Raw genomic sequence first — 26,392 nt, 5'->3', positions numbered from 1 at the left:
TCAAAAGGTTTTCCATATGAGCAATAAAGTGGGAAGACAGGTTTGGGGTTTTGCTGCACTCATCTTTCAGAGTGATCTATTGCTCTACCCATTTTTTTAGGGTTTGGAAGATTTTTTCTCGAGCTCGAATTAGTTGAATGGAATCAGTTTGCCTTTGTTCTTGCATATCTGCACAGTGGTCTTCACCTAAATAGAGAACGAGAAATGTCTTAATACCCACATATTAAATATGCATAAACCATCTGAACTTAACCCCTGGCTGCACATTGGAACCCCCTGGAAGCTTGTTCAAACAAACCAGGATCTGAGTCCTATCCATCAGAGGTTCTGATTTTATTGCCATGGTTACAATCCCCTCCAAGCATCATCACCCAACCAAAGGGTATACACTATAAGCCTGCCCCCCGGTTGTCAGCACACAGCCCCTCTCCCTCTGTGTCTAAAGTCTCCAGCTGCTCCATCTCTCCACGTCATCGTCTCTGCCTCCATCTCAGGCAACACTGCTTCTGAAAACAAGAATTCTTTGCCAATATACTGGTCACTAAGGAGCTCTGGTAGTGTAGTGGTTACAAGTGGGGCTGCTAACTTCAAAGTCAACAGTTCAAAACTACCAGCGGTTCCAAGGGAGAAAGATGAGGCTTTCTGCTCCTGTAAAGATTTACAGCTTCGGAAACCCTGCACAGGGTCACTATCACTATGAGTCGGAACCAACTCCACAGCACACCCCCGCCATAATGGTCACTGAATCAAGGAAGTATGTCTCTTTGTATCTTAAGGTTGCCTAAGGTTATGACCAACCATTCCAGTGTCCATTAGTTTTACTGGGGTCATTTGTGTGTTGCTCTTACACTGGGAGTTATTCCTCTGATATTTCAAATTTTGGCAAAACGAAACACCCGCCACCATCTAGTTGAGTCTGACTCGGTGACTCCATAGGGCAGAATAGAAGTGTGCTGCCTAGTATTTTCAAGGTTTTAAATCTTTATGATAGCAGCCGGTTTCGTTTTTTTCCTGACAAGATGTTGGTGGATTTGAACTGCTGGTAATTTGGTTAGCAAACAAGTGCTTAGTCCAGTTTGCCACCAGGAATCATTCTTGGATTTGGTGAGTAGGTTTCAACAGAGCTTCCAGACTGAGAGAGTCTAGGAAGAAAGAAGATGCAGTCCACTTGTAAAAATTAGCCATTTGAAATCGTATTAACAATAATATAACATTTTCTGGTTCTTTGCTATATACATGATAGGCTTCAGATCACATCATTCAGAACCTGACGGTTTTCACTGGCTGATTTCTGGACATAAATCTCTAGATCTTTCTTCCTAGTTTATCTTAGCTTGGAAGTTTCACCAAAACCAGTTCAGCATCAAAGACAAAAAGAAACCTCCAGTGACAGGTGGGTAGTGGCTATAAACGCTAAGCATCAGCTAGAATACAACCTGGGTCTCCCACAAGGAAGGCCAGAATTGAACCAATGATTCACCTTTGCTCGCTGATAGATCATCTTATTTGTGGGTCTTTGACTATTCACAACTGTGTTACCTTTCATGAAGACAGCAGGCAAATCTTCCCGTATATTCTTGGTGACTCCCAGAACATGCCAAGGATCGCTGGAACCGTTGGGAAATATGATTTTGCTTCCATTCACCTTCAAGCCTCCGTAATGCCTGTTGGTGGTCCTAATGGCCCGAGACACTGAATCGGTGCTGAACTTAAGGCCAAAGGCATCTGAACATAGCTTTAAAAAATACCTTCATAGAAAATGAGAAACATTGTAGGCGCTAGTGAGCAGGGTTGACAAAGGTAAGAAAGACATTTGCAGAAAGTGTTGTTTTTATGTTTGTTTTGGATTTTTTAGTTGTTTTGTTTTCCCCAGAAATGTTGAGTTACTCAAAATAGCTAAAATAGCTAAAAGACTTTATTCAAAGGAGGAAATTATCTATCTATCTCTCTATCTATCTATCTAGCCCAGCCACTCTTCAAATAAAGTTCTCTAGTACGTAAGCACACTGGAATGTGACCAGCAAAGTACATGTCTTTCTTTACTGTGCCCGACCTAATGAGAATGCCAAAGACATAACAGGCTTCCGTTTTCTGGTGCCAACAAGAACTTCAGAAGGAGAAAATTGGAAAAGCCTCTTCTTCGTTATCCCACTAAGCCCACAATTACATGGATTGTAACCATTGTGGGAGGAAGAAAGCTCCATGTGGACCCTGCCCTCCTGTTAAGTAGGAGGGAAGCAGAGGCTGTGAGAGCAGACACTGCCTCCAAAGCCAAGAGATAGACTCCAGGGATCCTCCAAGCTCCCCAGTTCCTGTTAGTATACTAACATGTCTGCAATCACAAAGAAAGACTTCAGCAGGGAGTGAAGGAAGAAGTAAGATTCCCATTCCTGTGTCTTAGGAGTAAAAAGATTGTAAGGAAAGAAAGGGTTGAAAAAGGTGGATAAATCTTCTCTCCACACTGATGAAACAGGCATGAAAAGAAGTGAGGTAGAGTAGTGGGTTGGTCCAATACAGGGGCCTTAACCAGAGGTACCGCAGACAAGTGTGGTCCAGTTCATATACTTGACTTTGACTAAGTCATCGCTCCATTCCTTATTAGGGGATTTGAAGGTTTGGGACTTTGAAAGGAGAAATTATAGGTTCCAAATTCATATGCTTTTTTCCCCCTCCAAGTTTATATTTTTTTCATAATTATACTCTCTAAGATATTTCTTACATAATATCTGAATGTGTATGTATAATATCTCAGCGCACATACATATAAAGAATCCCCTCATCATTATTTTAATTATGACATTGCCTTTAAAATTCTTCATATTTATTAACTTCTGTTTCTGGTGAACAATTCAGGAGCCATGTTTTACTCCAGTTACCAAATAAAATGAACAAAGAATCATAGACCAATGAGAATAAAGTTAACTAAGGGTTGACTGGCCTGCTTCATACAACCAGCAAATTGTGGCTAGCCTAATCTTCAAAGAAGACAGACAACTGGCCTTTATTTGTAGCTCTTCTGTCACCCATGTTCCTTTGGATTTAGCAGGAGGCACACCAAGTTTCTTCGTGGTAAAAGCATGTTAAATAAAATAAGTCTAAAATGCCAAACAATAAGACAGACTACTAGTGTATTGATTCTCATTCATCCTCTAAAACCTACAGTATGTTTTTGGCAGCACGTAATTAAGATAAATGCTGAAATCTGAAACTTGGTTCTACATATTTTTTTGGAATCTCTTTTATTTCTCAAAAGTCCACCTGCAAGATTTCAGATTTCTGCCTTAATCTGAACTCCAATCCCCAACCAGTTTGGGATTGGCCAATCTGCTCCATTTAATCTTCTCTTAAAATAGGAAAAAATGGTAAACACCTCCCCCCCTGAAATAATGGCTTTTAGTGGTGGAGGACTGGGCAGTGTTTCATTTTGTTGTGCATAAGTTTGCTATAAGTCAGTACTGACTCGATGGCACATAACAACAACAACCACAATGACAACCAAAAGTGAAGGAAGATCCTTTACCTGAGAGGCACACCAGAGAAGGGGTGATTCTTGGAATCTGTGGTCTGAAAGAAGCCAAATTCAGTGCAGCTCTGATATAACCATTGCCTATCTAGAAATGAAAACATCGATCAACTTAGCAAAAAATTATATTTTATTGATGACCAAATTAAACAAAAAAAAAAAAACTTAAAAAAAAAACTGTAAATTCATATGCTGATGGCTTTCTAAACTGAATTTAATCTCCTCATTATAAATTATATTTACAGTCATTTCCAACATTACCACACCAGCCATTGCAACTATGTCCAAAGATGTTTCTGGTAAGGAGCACAGATGTCTATGAAGTAACACTTTCTTGTGCCCAACAAGACTATCTCTGTAAGCACCTTGGGTCTGTCCAACTCTCTGCCCTCTATTTCTAGTTTCTGTGGGTAACATGCTGCATTCTCTCTGTATCTCTCTCTGCTTAACTTCTCCTCAAGGCCTCCCAGAACTTTATTTGCACACTTCTTAAAGCAACAATGCACACTTGAAGCCCTTGTCCCTCACCATCTCCATATTCTCAATCACCATCTGAATGATCTCTCTCAGATCACCAATATTGATAGAATTAGTAAATTGTGCATCAAACTGTGGATAATAATTTCAAATATCAGCTCATCAAATGTCTTACAGCTATATTACACATTCATACATATTTTAATAATTTAGCTAATGCCTGTAACAACTATTCATACTTTAAATATCTTGACATTGTGGTTTTATTTCATTTCAGACACGTTAGTGGAAGAGAGAAGGTATATCAATATTGCAAATAGTTTTTTCTCAACTATTGGTAATTTGAACCCACCTTGCATTGCTGCAGAAGACAGACTCAGCTCTTTGCTTTGGTAAAGTCTATAATTAATAAAACTCTGTGGCGCAGTTTTGTTCTATACCACATGTGGTCACCATGAGTTTTTATCGACTCTACTACCAAATGGAGCTCTGGTAGCATAGTGGTTACGAATCGGGCTGAGAACCTTAAGGTCAGTGGTTCAAAACTGCCAGCCTCTCCGAGGGAGAAAGATGAGGCTTTCTACTCCCGTAAAGATTTACACCCTCGGAAACCCTGTACAGGGTCGCTATGGGTCAGAACTGACTCAATGGAACTTAACAACAACAACATCAACCAAGTAAAGTCATTCTATAATGAGACTAGGACTGAGTACTGCTCTATATGGAGTGAGATAGTTTCTTAGCATTATTGATTCTTGATTACGCTGAATGGGACTAAGAAGCCCTTTTCTTTATTCTGCCTCCCCCAATGCTAAGAAATTGGCATTTCTGCCCTCTTATTAAAATGATTTAATAGGCTTAAATCACTCATTCACTTTCTCATTCCCTCCTTGAATAAAAAAAACATTAGCTCTGATTCTTTGGTGTTTTCTCACAAAGCTTAATGCAGACTCACAATTTGTAGAATTTTCAATGCACCGTGTTGGTGCTCACACGTCTCTATCGCAAAGGTAATCTCCATTCATACCACTTTACCTTTTTTAAGTTTTCTCCTATCCATGGAAGGGTTACTCATGGCTGCCAGGTAGTCCTTGTAATTTGAAACAAAGCAACTCTGATTTTTAATCTTGAGCAAATTATTTTCAAAATGCGCAAATCTATAATATGGTGACCCCAGTGAGGTGTTAGCCATTATGGCACAGAAGTAATCAATGGGGAAGCGATTCTGCAGCGCCTGCAAAGACCGAGATTCCAATTATACTCAAAAGAATGCAGATGGGACGACATTCGACTTCAAACAGAATTCAGCTCCAAAAATTACTTTAGATGAGTCAAGTGATTGATTTTAAGTCAAATAAGAAACAACTGTTTCCTGTTGACTTGGCTGTAGATTGATACTTGAAAACCACCAATTCATCTGAGTGGTTTGCAGAGACTACTAAAAGTGAGTTGACATCCCTTATACAAGACACATAGCTCATGAAGGCACTTGTAACAAGGGCTTTTGACTCTCAGGTCAGCATTTGGTTTGAAAGGGTTTCATATCATAAGGAGGCTTTAACTGAGCATCCGCTCTTTTGCCAGAGTAGTGCTAGAACTCTTAGGAGATGCAAAAGATGAGAACAATCCTTTCTGAACGATCCAGTAAGATGAATACAATATGAAATGTAATGCCTTACTCTTACTCTAAGGGATTCTGAGAGAACTCAATGAGGGTTAGAATTAGGAGAAAAAGCCTGGGAGATGGTGCAATTTGAACATGTTATGAGGAGAGACCAGTCCTCGTAGAAGAACATAATGCTTGGTAAAGTGGAGGGTCAGCCAAGAAGAGAAACACCCCCAACGAGACAGACTTTGTCAGTGGCAGCAGCAATGGGCTCACATATAAGAATTGTGAGGATGGGCCAGCCTGGGCAATAGTTTGTTCTGTTGTACCTAACATCGCTGTGGATCAGACTGACTCAATGGAACCTATAACAACAACACAGGAGTGCGTGATATTTCAATAAATAGAAATATGATCGTTCTGGTGTGGTCCTATTGGATAAGCACTGGATTGCTAATCACAAGCTTATCAGTTTAAACCCAGCTGCTCCTTGGAAACTCTATACAGGGTAGCTATGAGTCGGAACCTACTCGACAGTACTAACTATAGCAATAACATTTGTATGATGTCAATAATATGAAACATCAAGGAGAGACAAAAGCATAGACATAAGAGTGTAGTAGTGTTTATAAAGGGAGAAGGGACAGAGGAAGGGGAGAATTATTATTTAGGTAGCATAGAATTATTGGTTTTGGTGATGGGAAATTTAGCAAAGGATACAGGTGATAATTGCACAGTACGATAAATGTAATTGATTTTATTGAAATGTACATTGGAATAATGTTAAATTGGCACATATTATGTTCTTTATAAGGAGCTCTGGTAGCGTAGTGGTTATGAGTCAGGCTGCGAACCTCAAGGTCAGCAGTTTGAAACTACCAGCTGTTCCATGGGAGAAAGATGAGGCTTTCTGTTCCCATAAAGATTTACAGCCTCGGAAACCCTGTACAGGGTCAGTATGAGTCGGAATCGACTCCACGGCACATAACAACAACATGTTCTTTATATTCTCACAACACTTTACTGTTTAATTAGCTATATGACTCCTCTTGTCTAAAATCCACAATTAAAAAAATATATCTAAAGATATATTTTTTTAATTGTGAATTTTAGACAAGAGGAGTCATATATCTAATTAAATAGTGAAAGGGATATGCAATGTCTAAGAGAAATATCAATCAGGCCTGGATGCATGGCCTTAATTTGTCACAGAAGCTACCTGGCCTCAGTTTGGTCACCTGCTCAGTGGGGACAATGATACAAATAAGTTTAAAAGCACTGAATTCTTCACTGCATGGTTGGCGGTTCAAACCCACCAGCTTGACCACACTTAAAGAACAAAGCAAGTACCATACTCCTAAGGATACTATGAGGATTAAATGAAAGCAAGCCTTAGGATAATGCCCAGAACATAAATCTTTCTTTAGAAATCACCATTATTATTTGAGCAATTATAATATTTGTTCTTGCATCACGTTTGTTTAAGTAAGTGTATAGTCATAGAACACTGGCCATTTCTACAATCTTCAAATGGACGTGGGGACTTCAAAAACATTAGTGGAAAATTTCCATTTTCCTTAAATTTCATTTTTCCATGAAATATTTGAAGTTCTCTTCTACAGGTTAGTAACATTAATAATGTTCATCGTGTCATTCAACCATCACCCTAGTATGTTTCTCATTTATTCAAGAGACGTGGACATTGACGTTTCTGAGGTTTGCGTTTGATTGGATACCGCTGAAACACTAGTATTACATGGTGTAGAGTTCTGTTATTTGCCTTAGTGAGGAAAAAGTCTTCAAAAACTCACAATTAGCAGTTACCTGTATGCAGGGTTTTGCATTAGAGATCTAGAAATTAACACATATTCCTCATTTCTACCGGCTCTTTAAAGACCGTATACCAATTTTCATACTAGAATTGTATACTGTTGTTTTTTTGTTAAGTACCATTGATTGAATTCTGACTCACAGAGACCCTGTATAGGGTTTCCAAAGAGTAGCTGGTGGGTTCAAACCACCAATATTTTGATTAGCAGACCAGTGCTTACTCTACAGTGCCACATCATAACTAAGTTAAGATACATTGTTGCTGTTGCTAATTGCAGTTGAATTATGACTCATTGCAACCCTGTATAGGGTTTTCAGGGAGCGGCTGGTGAAATCGAACAACTGACCTTGAGGTGGAAACTGATTTATGGTCCAGTGCATTATCGTGCAGCGCCACACCAGGACTCCAAGGCACATCATTGTTGTTAAGTATCATCAAGTCAGTTCCGACTCATAGTGGCAATGTATAGGGTCTCCAAGGAGCAGCTGATGAGTTTGAACCACCGACCTTGTGGTTAAAACAACATTGTGATCCAGTGCTTTATTCCACAGCATCACATCAGGACTCCAAGGCACATAAAACTCCACATCTAACTCTGATCTATCATCAGAAAAAAAGCTAGATGTTTCCATAATTCTGTTATAAAGATTTTATTTGCAGTTACCAATTCATATGTTGCTAAGAATGTTTTGATATGTCAGTCATGAAGTAAATGGAATAAATCCTTTTATAAATAACAATTATCTTGAAGATTTAAAAAAATGCATCAGAGAGAAAAGTCTACTCTTAATTAATCTCCTGCTGTTACACTGTAGGATCAGCACTGGACAGCAAACCACAGGGACGGCAGTTCAAACCTACCAGCTGCTCCCTGGAAATCCTATACAGGGTTCCTATGAGTCAGGACCAACTAGATGGCACTTAACAACAACAACAACAACTAGTACTTCCTAACTCAAAAGTGTACCTTAAGAAATTCTTGAGAATGAGTTATTAAAATCACCAAGCCAATAGGTTCTGAAAAAAAGAATCTAACTTGTGAAGATTAATATTTGAAATTTAATGAGCTCACAGGCTTCCTTAATGGTTCTTCCAGGGAGACACCAATGTGCCCTCATCTACACATCTTGGCTCGGCCTCATGGTGGCTGTGTGGATGCAGGGCAGTTACTTGAGCCCTGTGAGCATCAGTTTCTACATCTCTACACGTGGAGATAAAAAATACCACTTAGTTAAAGAGTCCTGCTAATGTAGTGGGTTACAGGTTGGACTGCAAACTACAAGGTCAGTAATCCAAATATACCAGCCATTCTGAGCGAGAGAGATGAGGCTATCTTCCCGTAAACCTTTACAGACTCAAAAACCTTATAAAGTGTTAATATGAGTTGGAACTTACTTGATGGCTGACCACAGCAGCACTACCACCACCACCAATATAAGACTGATTATGAGAGAAATGAGCTAAAGTGAGTTCACTTGTTCTGTAGAGTTGGCACTCAGTAAATGTTGTATTTTCCCATGGTAACATGAGCATTTAATTTAGAGGAAAAAAATCATGTAACATGCAATGCTCCTTAGAAGGCAAGATGACAAGACTCCATCTCTCATACTTTGGACATATTATCAGAAAGGAACAGTCCCCGGAGTAGGACATAATGCTTCCTAAAGTGGAGGGTGAGCAATAAAGAAGTAAACCCCCAGCTAGCTGGAAAGGCACAGTGGCAGAAGCAATGGTCTCAAAATAACAGCAATTGTGAGGTTGGCCCAGGACCAGGCAGTGTTTTGTTCTGTTGTACATAGGGTCATTATGAGTCAGAGCCAACTCCACAATACCTAAGAACAAGGCATGATGGAAAGAATGAAGGGAGGAAACAAAAATAAATAAACAAACAAAAAACAAGTGAGGATGAAATCGTTTGCTTAGCTTGGAGTCTTTTTTTTAAAAAATCAGACAATGTTCTATGATTACCATAATCTTTAACACAAGGGTTTTATTCAGAGAAATTCGAGTTAAAATCTGACATAGCCCATTGGTAGTATTGTGAATTAGAAAGAAGGGCTTGAAAGGGACTCCTTCCAGTTTGACCCCTCTATTGAGAATTTGCATTTCCACAACAGATACAATGCATCAGAATCTCATATTTTAACAATAGCCCCCAAAGCATTCTTATAGACCACCTCTTTACAGATAAAATTTGTTAAAATATAAATTATGATTCATTATATCTATACAGGGTCGCTATGGGTCGGAACCGACTCGATGGCACATAACAACAACAACATATCTATAGTGGAGTTGTAAATTATTAGCAGAGGGGCCAACTGTAATGAACGTTTGCTAACAGGATTTAAAGCCTTAGCATTTGAGCTTCTCATTTGTAAAACAGGAGTTAAAATGAAGATACTGTGAACACTTCTAGGAGAAAAAATATTAAATACTTACTATGAGTTCTTGGGACCTCAGACATTGTTGTTGTTAAGTGCTTTGGAGATGGTTCCAACTCATTGTCACCATAAATAGGGCTTCCCAGTTGAGTTTAAAATGCTGAATTTGAGGTTAGCAGTCAAGTGCTTATCTTATAATGCCACACCAGGACCCCTTTGGTCTCAGGCAGTTGTTATTAAAATCATTATGTCATTATTATCATTACTTTTCATTAACAAGAGGAAACAGGTTAAGTCCTTGGATGTTCATTTCTAGGCAACTCATTCTGATAAGGTGGTGATGGTGGTTGTGTGCCAATGGATTCGTTGTGACTTATAGTGACCCTGTATGGGATGTCCAAGGCTATAAAACTACAGGAACAGAAATCCCCCTTTTTCTCCTGGGGGACAACTGGTAGTTGGGCAATTTGAACAACTGACTTTACAGTTAGCCCCTCAACTCATAATCTATTATGCTACCAGGGTCTCATTGATTTTGCAAAAGATCATGTAAGATGAACTCTACCTTCTGGCAGCAAAGCTAATAGTTTCAAAAGTGACATCTAGACTCTTTTTCAAATCATTGGAGGTTAGTCATATGCTGCTATATTATATTATTGCCAATGAGTCAGTTCTGACTCCCAGTGACCCTTTATAGGGTTTCCAAAGAGCAATTGGTGGATTTTAACTGCCTACCTTGCAATTCAAACTGACCTTGTGGTCTACAACTTATTTTATAGTGCCATGCTAATAATCCAAACATATAATATTTGGCTTCTAAATCCTGGACTCATTGTCATCTTTGCTAAGAATTGCAGCCAGTCAAATTGCAGACAAGGAATAGAAGGTAAAAAGTAAGCAAATTCCCTGAGTCCTTTCAGTGAGAAATTGAGCTCAAAATTAAGTTTTATAGGTTAAATCACAGAGAAATGTCTGTACCTCAAAGAACTCATTTAATTCTGCTGTAATGTGTGCCTTCAATCCTGGTGTGACGATGTTGGATAAAGCGCTGAACTGGAAGGTCAGTTGGAACTGCAAGATCAGAGGTTCAAACCCACCAGCTGTTCCTCAGAAACCTTAGACAGCATCCCTATGAGTCAGAACTGACTTGACAGCAGTCAACAACGACAACAACACCCTTAAAGAGAGTCTTGGGTGCCACTGCAGGATAAATAAAGCACAGGAAAACAGGATCAGTTTGAAGTGCTTCATGAAGGTTCAAACACACCAGCTGCTTCTCAGGAACCCTAGATAGTTTTGCTATGAGAAGGATCTCTGTAACAATATCCTTAAAGAGATTTTAAAAAGGTTCAGAGCCTTCAAAATGGTGAACAGGACACAGGGCATTGGAAGCTCAGCTTCCTGGTGGGCTTTGTTATTCCTAGCATGTGTTGTCATGAATTAGGTGCAGCTCCTTTCAGAATGACTCCAACTTTCACACTATTCTGAACCCAGCACTAGTCTTAGACTCCTAGACACTCCACATAGATTATTTTATTGAATGCCTGTTATGGATTGGATTGTGTAGTCCCAAATTTATATTTCAGTCCTAACCTCTGATGGTTATGCTTGCTGCCTTGTTTGGAAATAGGTCCTTGATGTCATCGATTAATGTGATGTTTTAGCTGAGTGGGAAATTCTAATCCAGTAAGAGTAGTATTTTAGAAAAGAAAAAAAGAGACACGGAATCAGATGAAGGTAAAACAGCCATACATTGATGGAGTTTTGAGGCAGGTATAAGCCAGGAAATGCCTAATAGTGTAGTGGGTTGTGGGTTGGGCTGCTAACTGCAAGTAGCAGGTAAAATCTATGAGTTCAAATTCATCAGCCCCTCCTTGGGATAAAGATGAGACTTTCCACTACTGTAAAGGAGTACAGCCTTGGAAAGCTTGTACAGGATTGCTATAAGTTAGAAGTCGAAGGCACACAGTCACCACCATAAAATTGAGTGAGAGAGGAAAGGATCAATCACCCCAGAGCCCCTGGAGAAAATATGACCCTGCTGACACTGAGAACTAAGACTTCTAGCCTGTAAGACACTAAGCTTCTGTTGTTTAACATCATCTATCTCTTCAAAGTTAAAGAGTTTCATAACTCTTATTCTAGCCATGTACTACAATTAATAGTCATTTGTACTGTTTTTCTATTGGATACTTCTCTTGACTAAATGAGACTAATAGGGTGATGGTTGAACAACATTATGAACATTATTCATGTTACTAAACTTTAGCATGGGGCTTCAAAAAGTTCATGGAAAAAATGAATTCTAAAGAGAAAGGAATTTTCTCATGAACTTTTTGAAACCCTTTCATACATTTTAAGACTCTAGAAATGGCAAATATTTTGTTATCTATATACTTACCACAAGGATCCCTAGTAGTGTAGTGGGTAACACACTGGGCTGCTAACCACAGGGTCAGCAGTTCAAGTCCACCAGTTGCTCCATGGGAGAAAGATGAGGCTTTCTGTTTCCATGAAGACTTACCGCCTTGACAATCCTATGTAGGGTTGCTATGAATCAGAACTGATTCAGCAGCATACAATCAGCTCCACAATCATACTCTTGCCACAATAAAAACAATACAAGAAAAAATAAGATCATTATTAAAACAATGCTGCTTAAAATTAATAAAACAATTTTGTTATAGACAATATTTGCTATAGGCTTTCAATTTTTAGCCAAGCAATAGATATGCAAATGTTGTCATTTTGCTAAATGCCAATAAGTAGGTGATCCTGTATATAGTTTCTGAGGAACAACTGGTGAGTTTGAACTGCCTACCTTGCGATTCAAACCGACCTTGCAGTCCAGTGATTATCCTATAGCGCCACACCAGGACTCCAAGATAGGCATATAGTGGGGGTAATAACACTGGAAAGGTCTGCACGCATAGAGTGGTTCATCATTCAAAATCGAAAGGGCATCCTTTGACCAAAATTCATCAGGGTGAGAATAAAAGCAGAACTGGCAATAAAATCAGCGAGGAAGTGGTTATGTGATGCCACATCGAGAGGATTCTAATCATTGAGATGAAAGGAAGTCTACTGTTGTTATTGTTAAGTGCCTTTGAATCATTTCCAACTCATAGCCAACAATATATATACCAAAATGTATATAGGGTTTCAGAGGAACAGCTGGTGAGTTTGCACAACTGACCCTGTGGTTCAGACCTTGAGGTCTAGTGCTCATCCTATGACTTCACACCAAGACGTATTATTATATTGTTATTATGTGCCTTGGAGTTGATTCCGACTCATAGTGACCTTGTACAGGGTTTCCGAGGCTGCAAATCGTTATGGGAGCAGAAAGCCTCATCTTTCTTCCATGGAACAGCTGGTAATTTCGAACTGCTGACCCTGAGGTTCACAGCCCGATTCGTAACCACTATACTACACACCAAGACATATAGCATTTGTTAAATGTAAACTGATGATCTGTTCTATAAACTTTCACTCAATTCATAACAAGCAATTTAAAAAAAAAAGAATGTGAAAAATCCCAAATGCTTTATTTCACTAACAAAAACTCAAATTTGTTGTGTTTTTTAGAGAAATCAAAATTTACAAGTATTCCATTTTAACACCTTGCTGTTTCCATAACCTAGACACTCAATAAGTGAAATAATGTTATCTCTTTATACAAACTATTTTTTAAATTCTCTACATTTGAGAGTTATTCAAATCAGACAAAAGAAGATTTAACTCAGTCTTTCCTATTTGTTTATAACTGATCCTATGAAATAAGTGAGATTTTGGTTATTCATGTTTAATGAAACAGCTTTCTAAAATTATTGAAACAAAAGATTATATTAAAATAGGTTAATTCTGTTCTATAGTAAATCCATATTTCTATAGTAAATCCATAATTCTATTATTTTTAAATATCTTAATATTATATTCAGAGTAAAAGATGCATAAAAGATGGTGGATTTTTTTTGATATTTCAGTTGTTGATGTGTTTCATTAATTAGTTCTTTTCATCTTGGATGCTTGTACATACTCATATTGTTTTAATTTCTAACAATCAATCCACGTTTATTTTTCTCTACATGATATCTAGACAATTAGCTAATGCCTACTTGAGCATTTTTTTTCTTCACCGCTTTTTCCTGCCTTTTTTTCCTTTCTTACCGCAATGTTCATCACATTTTTCTGAACAATGATGTAAAGCAGTGACAGCAAATTCTTCATAAAATAGGCAGTGTCCATTGATGAGTCATTACCAAAAACATTACATAAGCTGTGGGAAAGAAAACAAAAGTGAAGTTTCATTTCACTTAAGCTTCAGAACCCCAAAGTAGGAAACCAGTACAAAATGAATGAATGAATATGCCATTTCTTCATAAGGTCTATTCTGCAAAAAAAAGAAATGAATCATGGTCCCTACTTTTAAGTTTTCAAAGTATGCCTATCCAGAATTTGTGTAGTCCTACTCTTATCAAATTATTTCATTTAAAACAACTCATTGAACACAAAAAGCCTTGATACCATTGGGAACAATGGTTACCTCTGAAAAATTAAAGATTGCAGAAGACTTTTTAACTCTTTTTTTGTACTCTCTTACATTTGCCCCACTTCATTAGCATACTTGTCTAACTATATGTGAGGAGATGATTAATTTGATGGAAGTCTGGGGCTCCCATCTTCTGAAATTCTCTCCAATGTACACACAGAATTGGGCAAAAAGACAAGACGTAATAATGGGTGAAAACAAGCCCTAATCATCACCCTCAGTTGGACAAGCCAAAGAATAGTTCACAAATGATCAGATTCTGGTATAGTGATCAGAATAAGCAGCAGACTGCTAACCAAAAGGTCAGTGTTTCAAAACCACCAAATGCTCCTTGGAAACCCTATGCAGAGTTGCTATGAGTCAGAACCAATTCCATAGCACTTAACAGTATGACACCAAGGATATGACCAAATGACTGCTCTACAATATTCATGTGTCATAAACCTGAACTCTAATTAGAATTGTCACCATCTCCCATAGAAAATGCATCTGTGCATACTTACATGGAAGTTTCCATAATTTCAGGATTTGGGGAATCTAGTTTATGAACTCTGAGTTCAAAAATTCCTTGAAATAAGTTTAAGCTCAGTGGAAAACATTAAATTCTTAGCATAGAATTTAGAATAAAGAAAACTATGGGTAATGAAAATGAAAATAGTAAAATTTAATAAGAAAATTAAAGCTAAATGGCAATGATTCTGACTTAAAACAAGCCTGTATAGGGTTTCCAAGTATCAGCTGGTGACTTTGAACCACTGACCTTTCAGTTGGCAGAACAGTGTTCAACCTATAGTACCATAGCAGTTTAATCAAATGGCAAAATCTCTCTGGATCAAAATCTCTTTGGAGAAATGTCATCTCCAAAAACTGAATGACAATAAAAAAGCAATTGAAAACTGCTAGTAGTATGGTGATGGTCGTGGAAAACTGTCCTTTAGGAACAAAATGCACACAGAGAAGGTGTAGGAAGAAGGTAAATGGACCATGCAAACAAGCAAAGGAGAAACCAAAATTAAAAGATGTTTGGTAAATTTACCCAAGAGCATAAATGGTTATAGCAGATAATTTTGATAGAATTAGAACAATAGATCTAGGAATCAGAAACAAATTATAAGACTAATAAAGCCCTGTACTGAGTTATCCTGAGAGATGAGAGACAGCTTTTCATATCCACTTTGAATAAATAATCAGAAAAATCCCTTAATATCTTATATGAATGAGGATCTAGATTTCAAAGTTCTTAGTAGTCATTTTAGCAATAGTGATAAAGCTGTTCATAGTAAGAGCCATAATATTGCCAATATGTTGTTATAACTCCAGTTATTTGTACTTTATGAAATTTACTAATTTTACATTTCCACTAAAATGTACAACTGGTGTTGAAGGACTGAATAAAGTAAACTCACATCAACTACTCTAGAATTATTCACTGTAAATATTTTTATAGCTATGAAATGCTTCTACTTACCTAGCAGTGAAATGCACTGAGCTAAGCCAGGGTATTTTCAATAGCCACATATGCATGTGAAAGTTGAACAGTGAGTAGGGAAGACTAGAGAAGAATTGATCAATTTTAGTTAGGAGGTTGGAGACAAATATTAAGATACAGTGGACGACTACAAGAACAAACCAATCTGTGTTGGAAACTGTACAGCCAGAATGCCCCTTGGGAGCCAGAATGGAGAGGCGTCATCTCTTGCACTTCAGACATTCAGATATATTGTCAAGAGAAACCAGTTGCCAGAGATGGATACCATGCTAGGTAAAGTAGAAAGCCAGTGAAAAAGAGGAAGACCTCCAACTTGATGTATTGGCACATTGGCAGAAGCAGCCATAAGCTCAAGCTTAACAATGATTGTGAGGCTGGTGGAGGACTAGGCGGTGTTTCATTCTGTTGTGTACAAGGTTGCTTTGAGTTGCAATAAAGTCAATGGCAACTCACAACAATAACAGCAACTTGTCCCGGAAATATTCCTTCTGTTCTGGTAAGGAACCCCTTTTCTACCTTTGGAAACCACTCTCATTCTACTCTTACCTCATTTGATGTAGGAGGGGCTGATCTCTACTCTTAGTTTCTGGATGGTCTCCTGACCTGTCTAGGCCAGTCAGGAAACCATACTCCTAATCTATGCTTGTGGACTCATGGATGACTCAAGTTGATCAGTGAAAACCATACTTGGGATATTTGCTGAAATAATCTTTTTCTAACGCTGGAGGTACCAAGGAACAGATAAACCTCTAGCAATCACTACCTTTTTGGCTACCACATGAGCAGAACGTAGCTCAAATTAAAAGCAACAAATAAAAAGTCTTTCTGAAAAAATAGTATGAGTTTAGGGATCCAAGTATGTCAAAATAACTGATCTGTGTCTCTGGGCTTTAACTACATGAGTCACTTACTCCTCTTTCTTACATAAGGTAGAGTAAGTTTTATTTCTGTTGCTTGCAACCCAGAGGCCTGACCATGCGCATGCTATGAGCTAGAGAGGTACTGGCATCTAAGATAGATGGAGTCCCTATTCTCTTGGAGTACACAGTCAACTGGAAAAGATGGCCTTTAACAACCCTGGTCTGCTTCTATGGGTTAATGCGCTAGACTGCATAATGCGCTAGACCATAAGGTCAGCAATTCAGGCTCACCAGCCACTCCTTGGAAACTCTATACAAAGTAACTATGGGTCAGAACCGACTCAATGGCACTTAACAACAAGAAGTATGTTGAGGGTTATAAGAGAGAACATGTTTCCTATGGCAGAACATGTTTCCTATTACAAGGTTTAGCATCAGTCCTGGTGAGGCATTGTACGATAAGCACTGGACTACAGACCAGTCTGACCATGTTCAAACCCACAGCTGCTCCTCAGAAACCCTACCCAGGGTGGCAATAAGTCTGAATCAACTTGATGACATTTAACAACAACAGTAGTGTAGTGTTCCTCAAAATATTTTACACGTAAATAACAATTGCTTGGGAATCTTGTTAAACATAGATGCTAACTCAGAACATCTGTGGGGGAAATGCAGATTCTCAGCCATGGGTTGAACTGAGAAAAACCAATTTGAATTACTTCCTTATCTAGACTTCTTTTTCAATATAGTGTATTAAAGGCAACTTTATCTTATCTTTTAAAATAGATGATATCAGAAGCAAAAAGTCACACACACAAACACACACACACTGGAAATGCTTGGATGATCCCATAGAATCAATTGTTGTTGTTAAGTGCTGTTGAGTCACTTCTGACTCATAGCAACCCTTTATGGCGTTTCCAAGGCTTTACATCTTTTCTGGGCAGAAAGCCTCATCTCTCTCCCACGGAACATCAGGCAGGCTCAAACCACTGACCTTGTCGTTCATAGTCCAGTGCTTATCATACAGAGATCAGTAGAGTTGAAAGATAAGTCAATTTCTGTAAACAATGATGAATCAAAAAGACACGACCTAAACAAATGCAGAAGTCTTCATGGATACACAATGTCAAACTTTTCCAATGATGCGTGTTTTGGAGACACAGATAGTATCAGGGCGGTTTATAATGGAGGATTCTTTTGTTTAAGGATTGAAGTGTGAAAAGTTCAGAATACTGGAAATTTCTTTGTGATTTAAAAAAATTCAAATACACTTCTCGGTATTAATCTTTGAAGTTTATAAAATGAATGAGTCACAACTAGGTTCATCCCTAAGCGCCCTTCCACTAATTCAATTCTAGAGAAGTGTCTTGAGTGTGGGTTGTCAAAGTTTAACTTTTACATGATAACATAACTTTCAGACAAGTGCCAAGTACTACTTCTCCATGTTTTTAACCAAACTAGGGATATTGTATTGAGTATCCTTTACTTGTCAGATTGTGAACTATCTAGAGAACTTGATATTTAAAGAGAAAGAGAAACTAAAGAACTAAAACTAAAAATTAAAGAACCAAAGAAAGTAGAATATCGACACAGTGTCCTACTTTTACAAACCAAGCAGCACTTCCAAAGATACTCACAGATAAGTAGGTGGATGGAAAAGCATGAGCTATCAAATTAAATGCAAGTGGTATAAACATAAATCATATACTTTCAATGTAAACACACCAAGTAGGCCTGGCGTCCTTCAGAGAACTGCCCTAAGTGAAGATCTCCTCATCTCAGACATGCTGCCATGGCCATACACTATGTATTATTGAAAACTGTCTGTAAAATTCGCTTTAGAGACACTGACTCATCGGGTGTGGCACTGCAGGGTAATACGCTGGACCACAAGGTCAATATGAGGCATGAGGTTGGTGGTTCAAATCTACCAGCTGCTCCTTGGAAACCCTACACAGGGTCGTGAGTCAGAACCAACTCAACAGCACTTAAAAACAACAACAACATTTCTGATAAAATGCATTCTTTGGATTCAGTTTGAAAACAATTAAAAATTACTTTTTGAGTTGGAAAATGGTGTGTTAGCTGTATTTTAAAAATCAAACATGTTGCTTTATTCCAAAACCCAAGTCAGATGAAGCAAGTGTTTGTTCAAGCTGAAGAAATTCACTTTAGTCAGTAAGACAGGTAAGGTTTTGTGTCCACTTGACTGGGGCAGGAGTCTGAGTGGTTTATAGTTAAAATGTAGTCATTCTCGTGATGAGGTCTGCTATGAGCAGCCAATCAATTGAAAAGAAGCTTCCTCAGGAATAGGAATGTGACCTAATTCCAATCTACTGGACACTCAGGCTGCTTCACGTATTACATGATCCAGAAATTGCTAATATAAACAAATATTTGAAAGGAACTGAACTCTCCAACTTCTTGTTTACTTTTTAGGTAAATCTAAGCAAGTGGTAATAATGGTGCAGATTCAAGCAAAGGAAAGGAACAAGCTATGACACAGAATGTCACACACTAAAGTCAATCCACTTACTTGAAATCATCTTTAAGTTTAATATAGTATTCCGGATGTTTCACCATTTCTGCAAGATGACCAAAAGCCTCTTTCACTGATTTTGAACATTTCTTATCACGATTGGTCAGAATTCTATCAATCATTTTAAAGTACTCTATGAAGATGAAAAAAAAGGAAAATCAGTGCATTTATTGGACCACATAAGGTATTATCAAGGCTACAGAAACCTTAACCAGAGATTACAGAGTATCTGTGTATCTTGGATAAATTCAAATATTAAAGAAAATTTTACACAGAATTCCCCCCTCCCCTTTTTTGGGGGGGGGAGGAATGGGACTGGAAACGTTGTTCTTTCTGCAAGAAAGACATAATTGAACAGCTATTTTATACTTTACTCATTTTGTTGGAAAAATATATGCTGATCCCCAAATTGTCAATTAAGAGCACACTTATCCTACTAGAAAATCTTAATGCCGTTAATTATAAATGATGTGCCATAAGATCAGATAGTAAGAAGGAAAATTGAAAGGCAATTTCAACTAGAAAATTATACTTGTAAACTAGGGGTATTTTCTTTATTTCTAAATCCTGAAAGCTTTTAATATCAAACCATTAGCTAAGGGCTGTGAATCACAAGGTCATTGGCTCAACCCCACCAGCTGTTCTTTGGAAGAAGATGGGGTTTTCTGTTCCTGCAAAGATCTACAACCTCAGGACCCTTCTACGTGGTCACTGTGAGTTGGACAGCACTTAACAAGAACAACAATCCATACTGAAGACATTACTTCAAGTTCTCTTTGCTTTAAGCAAGCAAGTCTATTTCGTATAGATACTGCATGTCATTAATAAGTCTTCCTTCAATCTTCATGCTACATTCTTCTCCATACAGTCCATCTTCTTGGATTAATTGCTCAGCATATGGAATGGATGCATCTGGTGAAAAATACAGTCTGACACACATCTTGCTGAATAGTTTTGTTCAAACAACTTCCATGTTCTATGTTCAGGTTCGATGTGAGCCACAAGTTGAGTAACACTGCATTAATGAGCCACTCTTCTAAAGGGAATCACTAACTTACTAATATTTTTGTCATATAATACATGCACAGAAGTACTGGCATGGCGCTACATGATAAGCACTTGACTGCCAACCACAAAGTCGGTGGCTCAAGCCCACTAGGTACTGCTAAGAAACCCTATAAAGGGTTGCTATGAGTCAGAGTTTACTGACATAACAACACACACACACACACACATATATATATATGGTACATAACAACACACACACATATATATATACTTATACCAACCACGGAGACCCGGTGGCATAGTGTTTTGCTTTGGGTTTCTAATTGCAAGGTCAGGAGTCCCAGTTACCAGGTTCTCTGAGGGAGAAAGACGAGGCTTCCTGCTACCACAAAGATTTATAGTCTTGGAAAACCCCATATAGGGTTACAATGAGTTGGAAGCTACTCTATGGTGCAAAACCAACCAACTAACCATACCACACTGCTTTCAAGTTACTTCTGACTCATTGAGACTCTACAGGATAGTGTTGTTGTTGTTGTTAAGGGCCATCAAGTTGGTTCCAAATCATAGGGACCCTCTATAGGGTTTCTGAGGAGTGGCTGGTGAGCTTGAGCCCATAGCACCACACTGGGACATATTAATTAAATAGAGTTTCCAAAGCTATGAATCTTTCCAGATGCAACCTTTCCTTTAGCAGTCCAATGCTTAACCCAAGGTGTCTCCATGACTCCTATGTATGCCTATAAACACCATCAAAACCAAACCTGTTGTTGGCAAGTCCATCTCAGCTCAAGGTGACCAGAGTTGAACTGTGCTCTATAGGGTTCCCAATGGCTGATTGAGATGTAGATTTCCAGATCTTTCTTCCAAGTGCCTCTGAGTTAAATTGGGCCTTCAAAGTCTCAGTTATCAGGAGATCAAGTTAATCATTCGCATTACACAGAGATTTCCATACACAGCTAGACTCACCAAAAAAATTCACTTTTGCTTTTAGGGGGGCACTGCTGCCCACTGCTGCAGCAAACAGGTTGGGGTATTTTATTCTTGACCACACTGCAAGGATGCCAGCATAAGAGCCACCAAATACAACCCACTTATTTTGGGTGAGCCTCATTTGCTGTCCCATTTCAATCCGGAAGTAGGCAATGTCAGCCAAGACTTGTTTGCTGCTCAGGTATTGGAGGCTGGTAATAGTCAGATCTCTGCAATTGAAGCAAAACCACACTGTGTTTGTGACAACAACCAAATCAGAAAAGTTGAGGCTAAACAAACATCAGCTTGGTTAAGGAAAAAGAAATGTCAGGTTAGTCAAAATAAAAATGCCTATCTGAAAATATATTGAGCATTTATGTCAGGTCAAACTTGACATTTCAGAAGTATAACGTGAGTGACAGACAGTGAGTGTTATGTAAATGCAGGGCTAGCACTAAGGGCTGGTTTTTATCTCATTGTAATGATCATATTTCCTCTTGTCACCATTGTGCAGGATTCAAATGCCTGTCATCAACAACCTAGTGTCCTTTATTTCCATACATGGAACTGAATCACAACTATTAAATTATTATAGAGTCAGAGAGGAATCCATTCTTGAAAGGATTAAAATATCAGTCATTTACTTGCTTACCAAAGCATTAAGAAAATCTATTATAAACTCTATGCAGTGTAGCTATGAGTCTGAGTTGGAACCGACTCAATGGCACTTTAACAACAACATTGTTATTTGTAATGAGATATTTTTATTGGTTCTACTGCCCTATCCAGACAAAGCCCCAGGTGAACCTAAGGCTCTCTGTGACATGAAAACTAAGTGCAATTAAAAATAAAAATACTTTTTAATGGTGATCATTCTTTAACACTGTTTTAAATCCTTACTGCTGAAAGAAAAACATCTCCCTCCTCACTGCATGATGTTATCATTAGTTGAATCTGAATTTAAAAAGGAGACAAATAACAGAAAAGTCACAAAGAAAAAATAAAATGCCCAGTCAATGTAAGAAGAGGTTTAACCCTTTCAATTCTCAAAATGTAACAATTATGAGTATTATTTTCCTCCTTTGAAATGGGCAAAATTAATTTTAATACTTAAGTTGGCATGTATGTAATGCGTCAGGCTGTCTTCTGTTCTGCTTCTGGGAATATTAAGTGATAGACACATTCTGAAAGCAGTATGCCCTGATATAATTACGGCTTCAAGAAGCAAGAGTTTACATTTGTTTCAGCAATTTTCCTACTGAGAACCTTATCATTTCCCTCTAGTGTCCACTCCCCAATTCTTCTGTAGGTAATTAATACCTTGGATTTTTGCTCAGCACAAGGCTTCCTAGAATAGGCATTGCCATTGCAACTTTGAAGCCAGATGTAGCCTGATTGATCAAGTTCAAATCAGCGGAATGGAAATGGAAGCCTGAGGCTTATGGACTCTCTCTCCACCCCAACTTTCTAAAAGCAAATGCTTGAGAAAGTTCTCATGTTCGAAGAGTCCTCCCAAATATTCAACCAAAGTCCAAATTCTATTGTAGGTTCTTTCTAACATCCTGTTTGCACCACATGAAGTTCAGTTCAACAGCAAACAAATTATTTACTATAGCTTTTGCTCTACCATGTTCATTCCATTCTTAAACAGCAGTTTACTTTCATAGAAAGATTAAGAAAGGCCAGACTTGACACTATTTATAGGCTATCATAGCATCATTAACACACACACACAACAAAATTGTTCACAAAGAAATGTAGTACTTATGGAATATAGGAGTTTCATCACATTGTCTATAATTATGTGACTTGAAATTCAAAATTTCATGTTTGTGGAGTCACAGCTGGAAAGAAAGGGGTAAGACTTACAGTAATTATTAGTCTGTTAAAATGAGCAACACAAAGAATTATGTCTCATATAATAAAAGTATCACTTCAATGCCTTGAATCACATTCTCAGCGTTGTTAAGAAGAAACACTTGCTGCTAATTTTATTGAGAAGTAAAGACTTTGACATTCAATTGGATTTTTTTATAACCTTCAGAGCTACTTTTAAACTTCATACTATTTGCTTGACTTCCTATAATGAACGCTTTAAAATTTTAAATAAGTAAGCTAAATCGTATGTCTTTTTCTACCGGGAGAAGAAATTAAAATAGTAAGTGGAGAGATTAAAGTGCTGAAGTAGAAGTGAGTCTCGTATTCTTGTGTCTTTCTCTGCTACTGCAAGCTGAAATTTAATTTCACATCCAGATACCTTTGATGAATTGTTTTAACAAAATGGTCACCTAATTTATGGGAAGAGTAATTATCATATCATAAAATTTCATTGGAACAGAAAAAATAATGATACATACTTCAGTTTGTTTCATGCTTATCAAAATCTAAGGTTTTGATATAAATTTATGGTACATGAAGAATACATTTTATTTTAAGAATATTTTAAATGAATCATTTTTATAAAGAATATTGCTCCTACCCCCAAATTTCAACCCTAGGTTTTCTTTCTTATCATTTGAATTTTCAAATACTCTGCTTCCTAAAAAAGAAACATATTTAGAGTCAACACTGCCTAAATAAAAAAGAGAAAGAAATGCAACAGTAATGAAAGTAATTACAAAAAAGAAACGCTTAAATTTACCCTGTTGGTTGGCTGTGTCCATAAAATCTGTGTTCCAGAAGGATGCAGAAGGCACCCAGTCTCTCAGCATAGGTAATCCAAGCGTATTTCTTTAATAGCATGATTCTATTAAGAGCCTTCTCCCCTACAAGCATCAGAAAGACTGGACCTCCAGGTCTGTAGAAGGTATCATTAATTAAGTATCTCTGTGAAAGAAAAAATAATCTTGTAGGTCTTGTGGTTTGTTTGTGGGTTTCAGACAACTTGTTGTTGTTTGTGGGTTCCGATCCATAGCGATGCTGTACATGGTTTCCGAGGAGAAGCTGGTGAGTTTGAACCACTAATCTTGTGGCCTAGTGCTCTCGTTACAGCACCATAGGAGGACTTATGATAACTAGATGGCTATACAATTTGATTTGTCAGATGTTCAATATGGCCCTGAGATCCCATCTAAATCAGTTACATCGATCAAACCATTGTGCCTACAAAAAGTAAAAACTTTGCTTTTACTGATAATATAAGCACATCAAATGCATCATTTCAACCATTCACAAGGGTACAATCTAGTAGCATAAATTACACTGGCAATGTGTAACCATTGCTAGCATTTAATTGCATTTCATGCTAATGTTTCAAATTCAAATTTAGAAGGTAAGATTCTGGATTGAGCTTATGGTTGGAAATATTTCTTTTACACTGAAAAATTGGCTTTCTAATAACATTAACGTAATTGTTTAGTTGGGGTTTTTTTTCATCAATAACATATACTAATATGATAAGCACTGAACTGCGAACCATGAGATGCAAGATTCCAATCTGATGAGGTTTTCTGCTACCCGAGATTGCTGTAAGTCAGAACCAACTACACGGCACTTAACAACAACAAACAGCAATACACAAATGGTTGGTGGTGATTATGTGCTGTGGAGTCAGTTCCAACTCACAGCAACCCTATACAGGGTTTCTGAAGCTGTAAATCTTTACAGAACAGACAGCCTCATCTTCCTCTGGAGGAACAGCTGGTAGTTTCAAACTGCTGACCGTGAGGTTCACAGCCCAATTCATAACCGCTACGCTACCAGAGTTCCTTACATATCAATATGATAGTAATAATCCAAATATGAAAATAAACCTGGTGGTGAAATTGTTAATTGCTCAGCTGCTAATGAAACTGAAAATATTTCCCAAAACTAGACGGATCACCTAGGATTGCTTTTTAGCTCAATGAAATGTCCTCAAACCAAAACCCACACTAGTTGGCCATAAGTTCATTCCAACTTACGGTGAGCCCAAGAGTGTTTGAGTAGAACGGTGCTCCGTAAGGTTTTTAAGGCTGTGAACTCTCAGAGGCAGAGCACCAGGATTGTTTTGTGAAGTGCCTTTGTCTGGGTTTGAACAATTAGCCTTCCAGTTAGTAGTGTTTTGCTTACCTCTTGGGGTTGAAAACACTCAACATCTCTTCTATACCTATTCTGTAGCACCCTCCTTATAACCTGAGTTTACTTACACCACCCTCTACCAACCATCAGCTGTCCTTGTCAGTATTTTTTTACCTGTTGCCAGAATAAAAAACGCTGTTGAGTGAAATGATCAAGCCTTTGCCGAAACCAGCCATCATGAGGATGTACCATTGTGTTCAGTAGTTCATTCTGAGTTGGGGACCGGAATAAACTCTGGGCACAGAAACAGAAGAGTAGCAGCAGCAGCAGCTGCAGCCAGCGGAGAGTGTGGGCCATGGTCATCTCCTAGGAAGCTGTTTCCACAATCGGGACTATTTATACTACAATGGGGATGACGTTTCTGCAAGAATGATAAGCATCAGTACTGAATTTGGCCACTGGCGCTGTCTCTACCTAGAGGGCTGATGTCACCATCTGCCTTACTTCCTGAAAATATGGGAACATAGGACTAGGAAAGGTTAGAAGGGATGGAGGCAAAGATGCCTGCTAGTGTATTTCTACTCCATCTTCTAGAGGGAGACCTTGGGCTCACAATGTTCGTCACTACAGGAACCATGAATAACCCAGGGTAATAGATGCTATGGAACTCATCCTCTGTTGAACGATTGTCTCATCTTTGCCTCTTCACCTCTTCTGGGGTCTTCTGATAGGATTCCATGATCTCACATATAGAATGACAGGGCAAAATGAATGTCCTGATTTCAATGGGTCTCCACAGAAAACTAAGAATTTGGACATTTCATCTGACTGCTTCCTATAATTCTCTCATAAAAATGGTACTGCTATTGATTTCTTATCTGAAGCTTTATCACCAGCATCATCACCCCTTTGTCAATAACACCACCTCCAGAAATGTGTTCTAAGATACCCAAACTCTGTTGGCTTTATAGTAAGATAAGGAGTAACTTTAGTTTTTCTGTCTGGGAATGTCTGGTCATTAAGAATGTAACAGCTTCACAGGAAAGAAAAGCAATACAAGAAATAATCTGGGGGGGGGGCGGGCTTTAACACAATATGTGTATGTGAGTATGGGTCACGAGAGTTTAAAACGGTGCAAGGATTTGCAAG

General features: G+C 38.1%; 1 protein-coding gene across 1 annotated transcript; it reads right to left on the bottom strand.

Annotated features, from left to right (window-relative positions):
• Positions 1 to 129: 129 nt before the first annotated feature.
• On the bottom strand, positions 130 to 25,600 carry LOC102817872 (putative serine protease K12H4.7-like). Its single transcript, XM_006861928.1, has 9 exons — positions 25,418 to 25,600; positions 23,886 to 24,070; positions 21,242 to 21,474; positions 19,262 to 19,397; positions 13,992 to 14,100; positions 5,036 to 5,234; positions 3,521 to 3,611; positions 1,481 to 1,748; positions 130 to 186 (listed from the first exon to the last, which is right to left on the bottom strand). The coding sequence occupies exons 1-9, from the start codon at positions 25,598 to 25,600 to the stop codon at positions 130 to 132; spliced, it is 1,461 nt and encodes a 486-aa protein (XP_006861990.1).
• Between the last annotated feature and the right edge of the window lie 792 nt (positions 25,601 to 26,392).

Source organism: Chrysochloris asiatica, unplaced genomic scaffold, assembly GCF_000296735.1.
Source record: "Chrysochloris asiatica unplaced genomic scaffold, ChrAsi1.0 scaffold00044, whole genome shotgun sequence".
Lineage (NCBI taxonomy): Eukaryota > Metazoa > Chordata > Mammalia > Afrosoricida > Chrysochloridae > Chrysochloris > Chrysochloris asiatica.
Note: the sequence above shows the minus strand (reverse complement) of the source record. Positions and strands in the feature narration are given on the sequence as shown.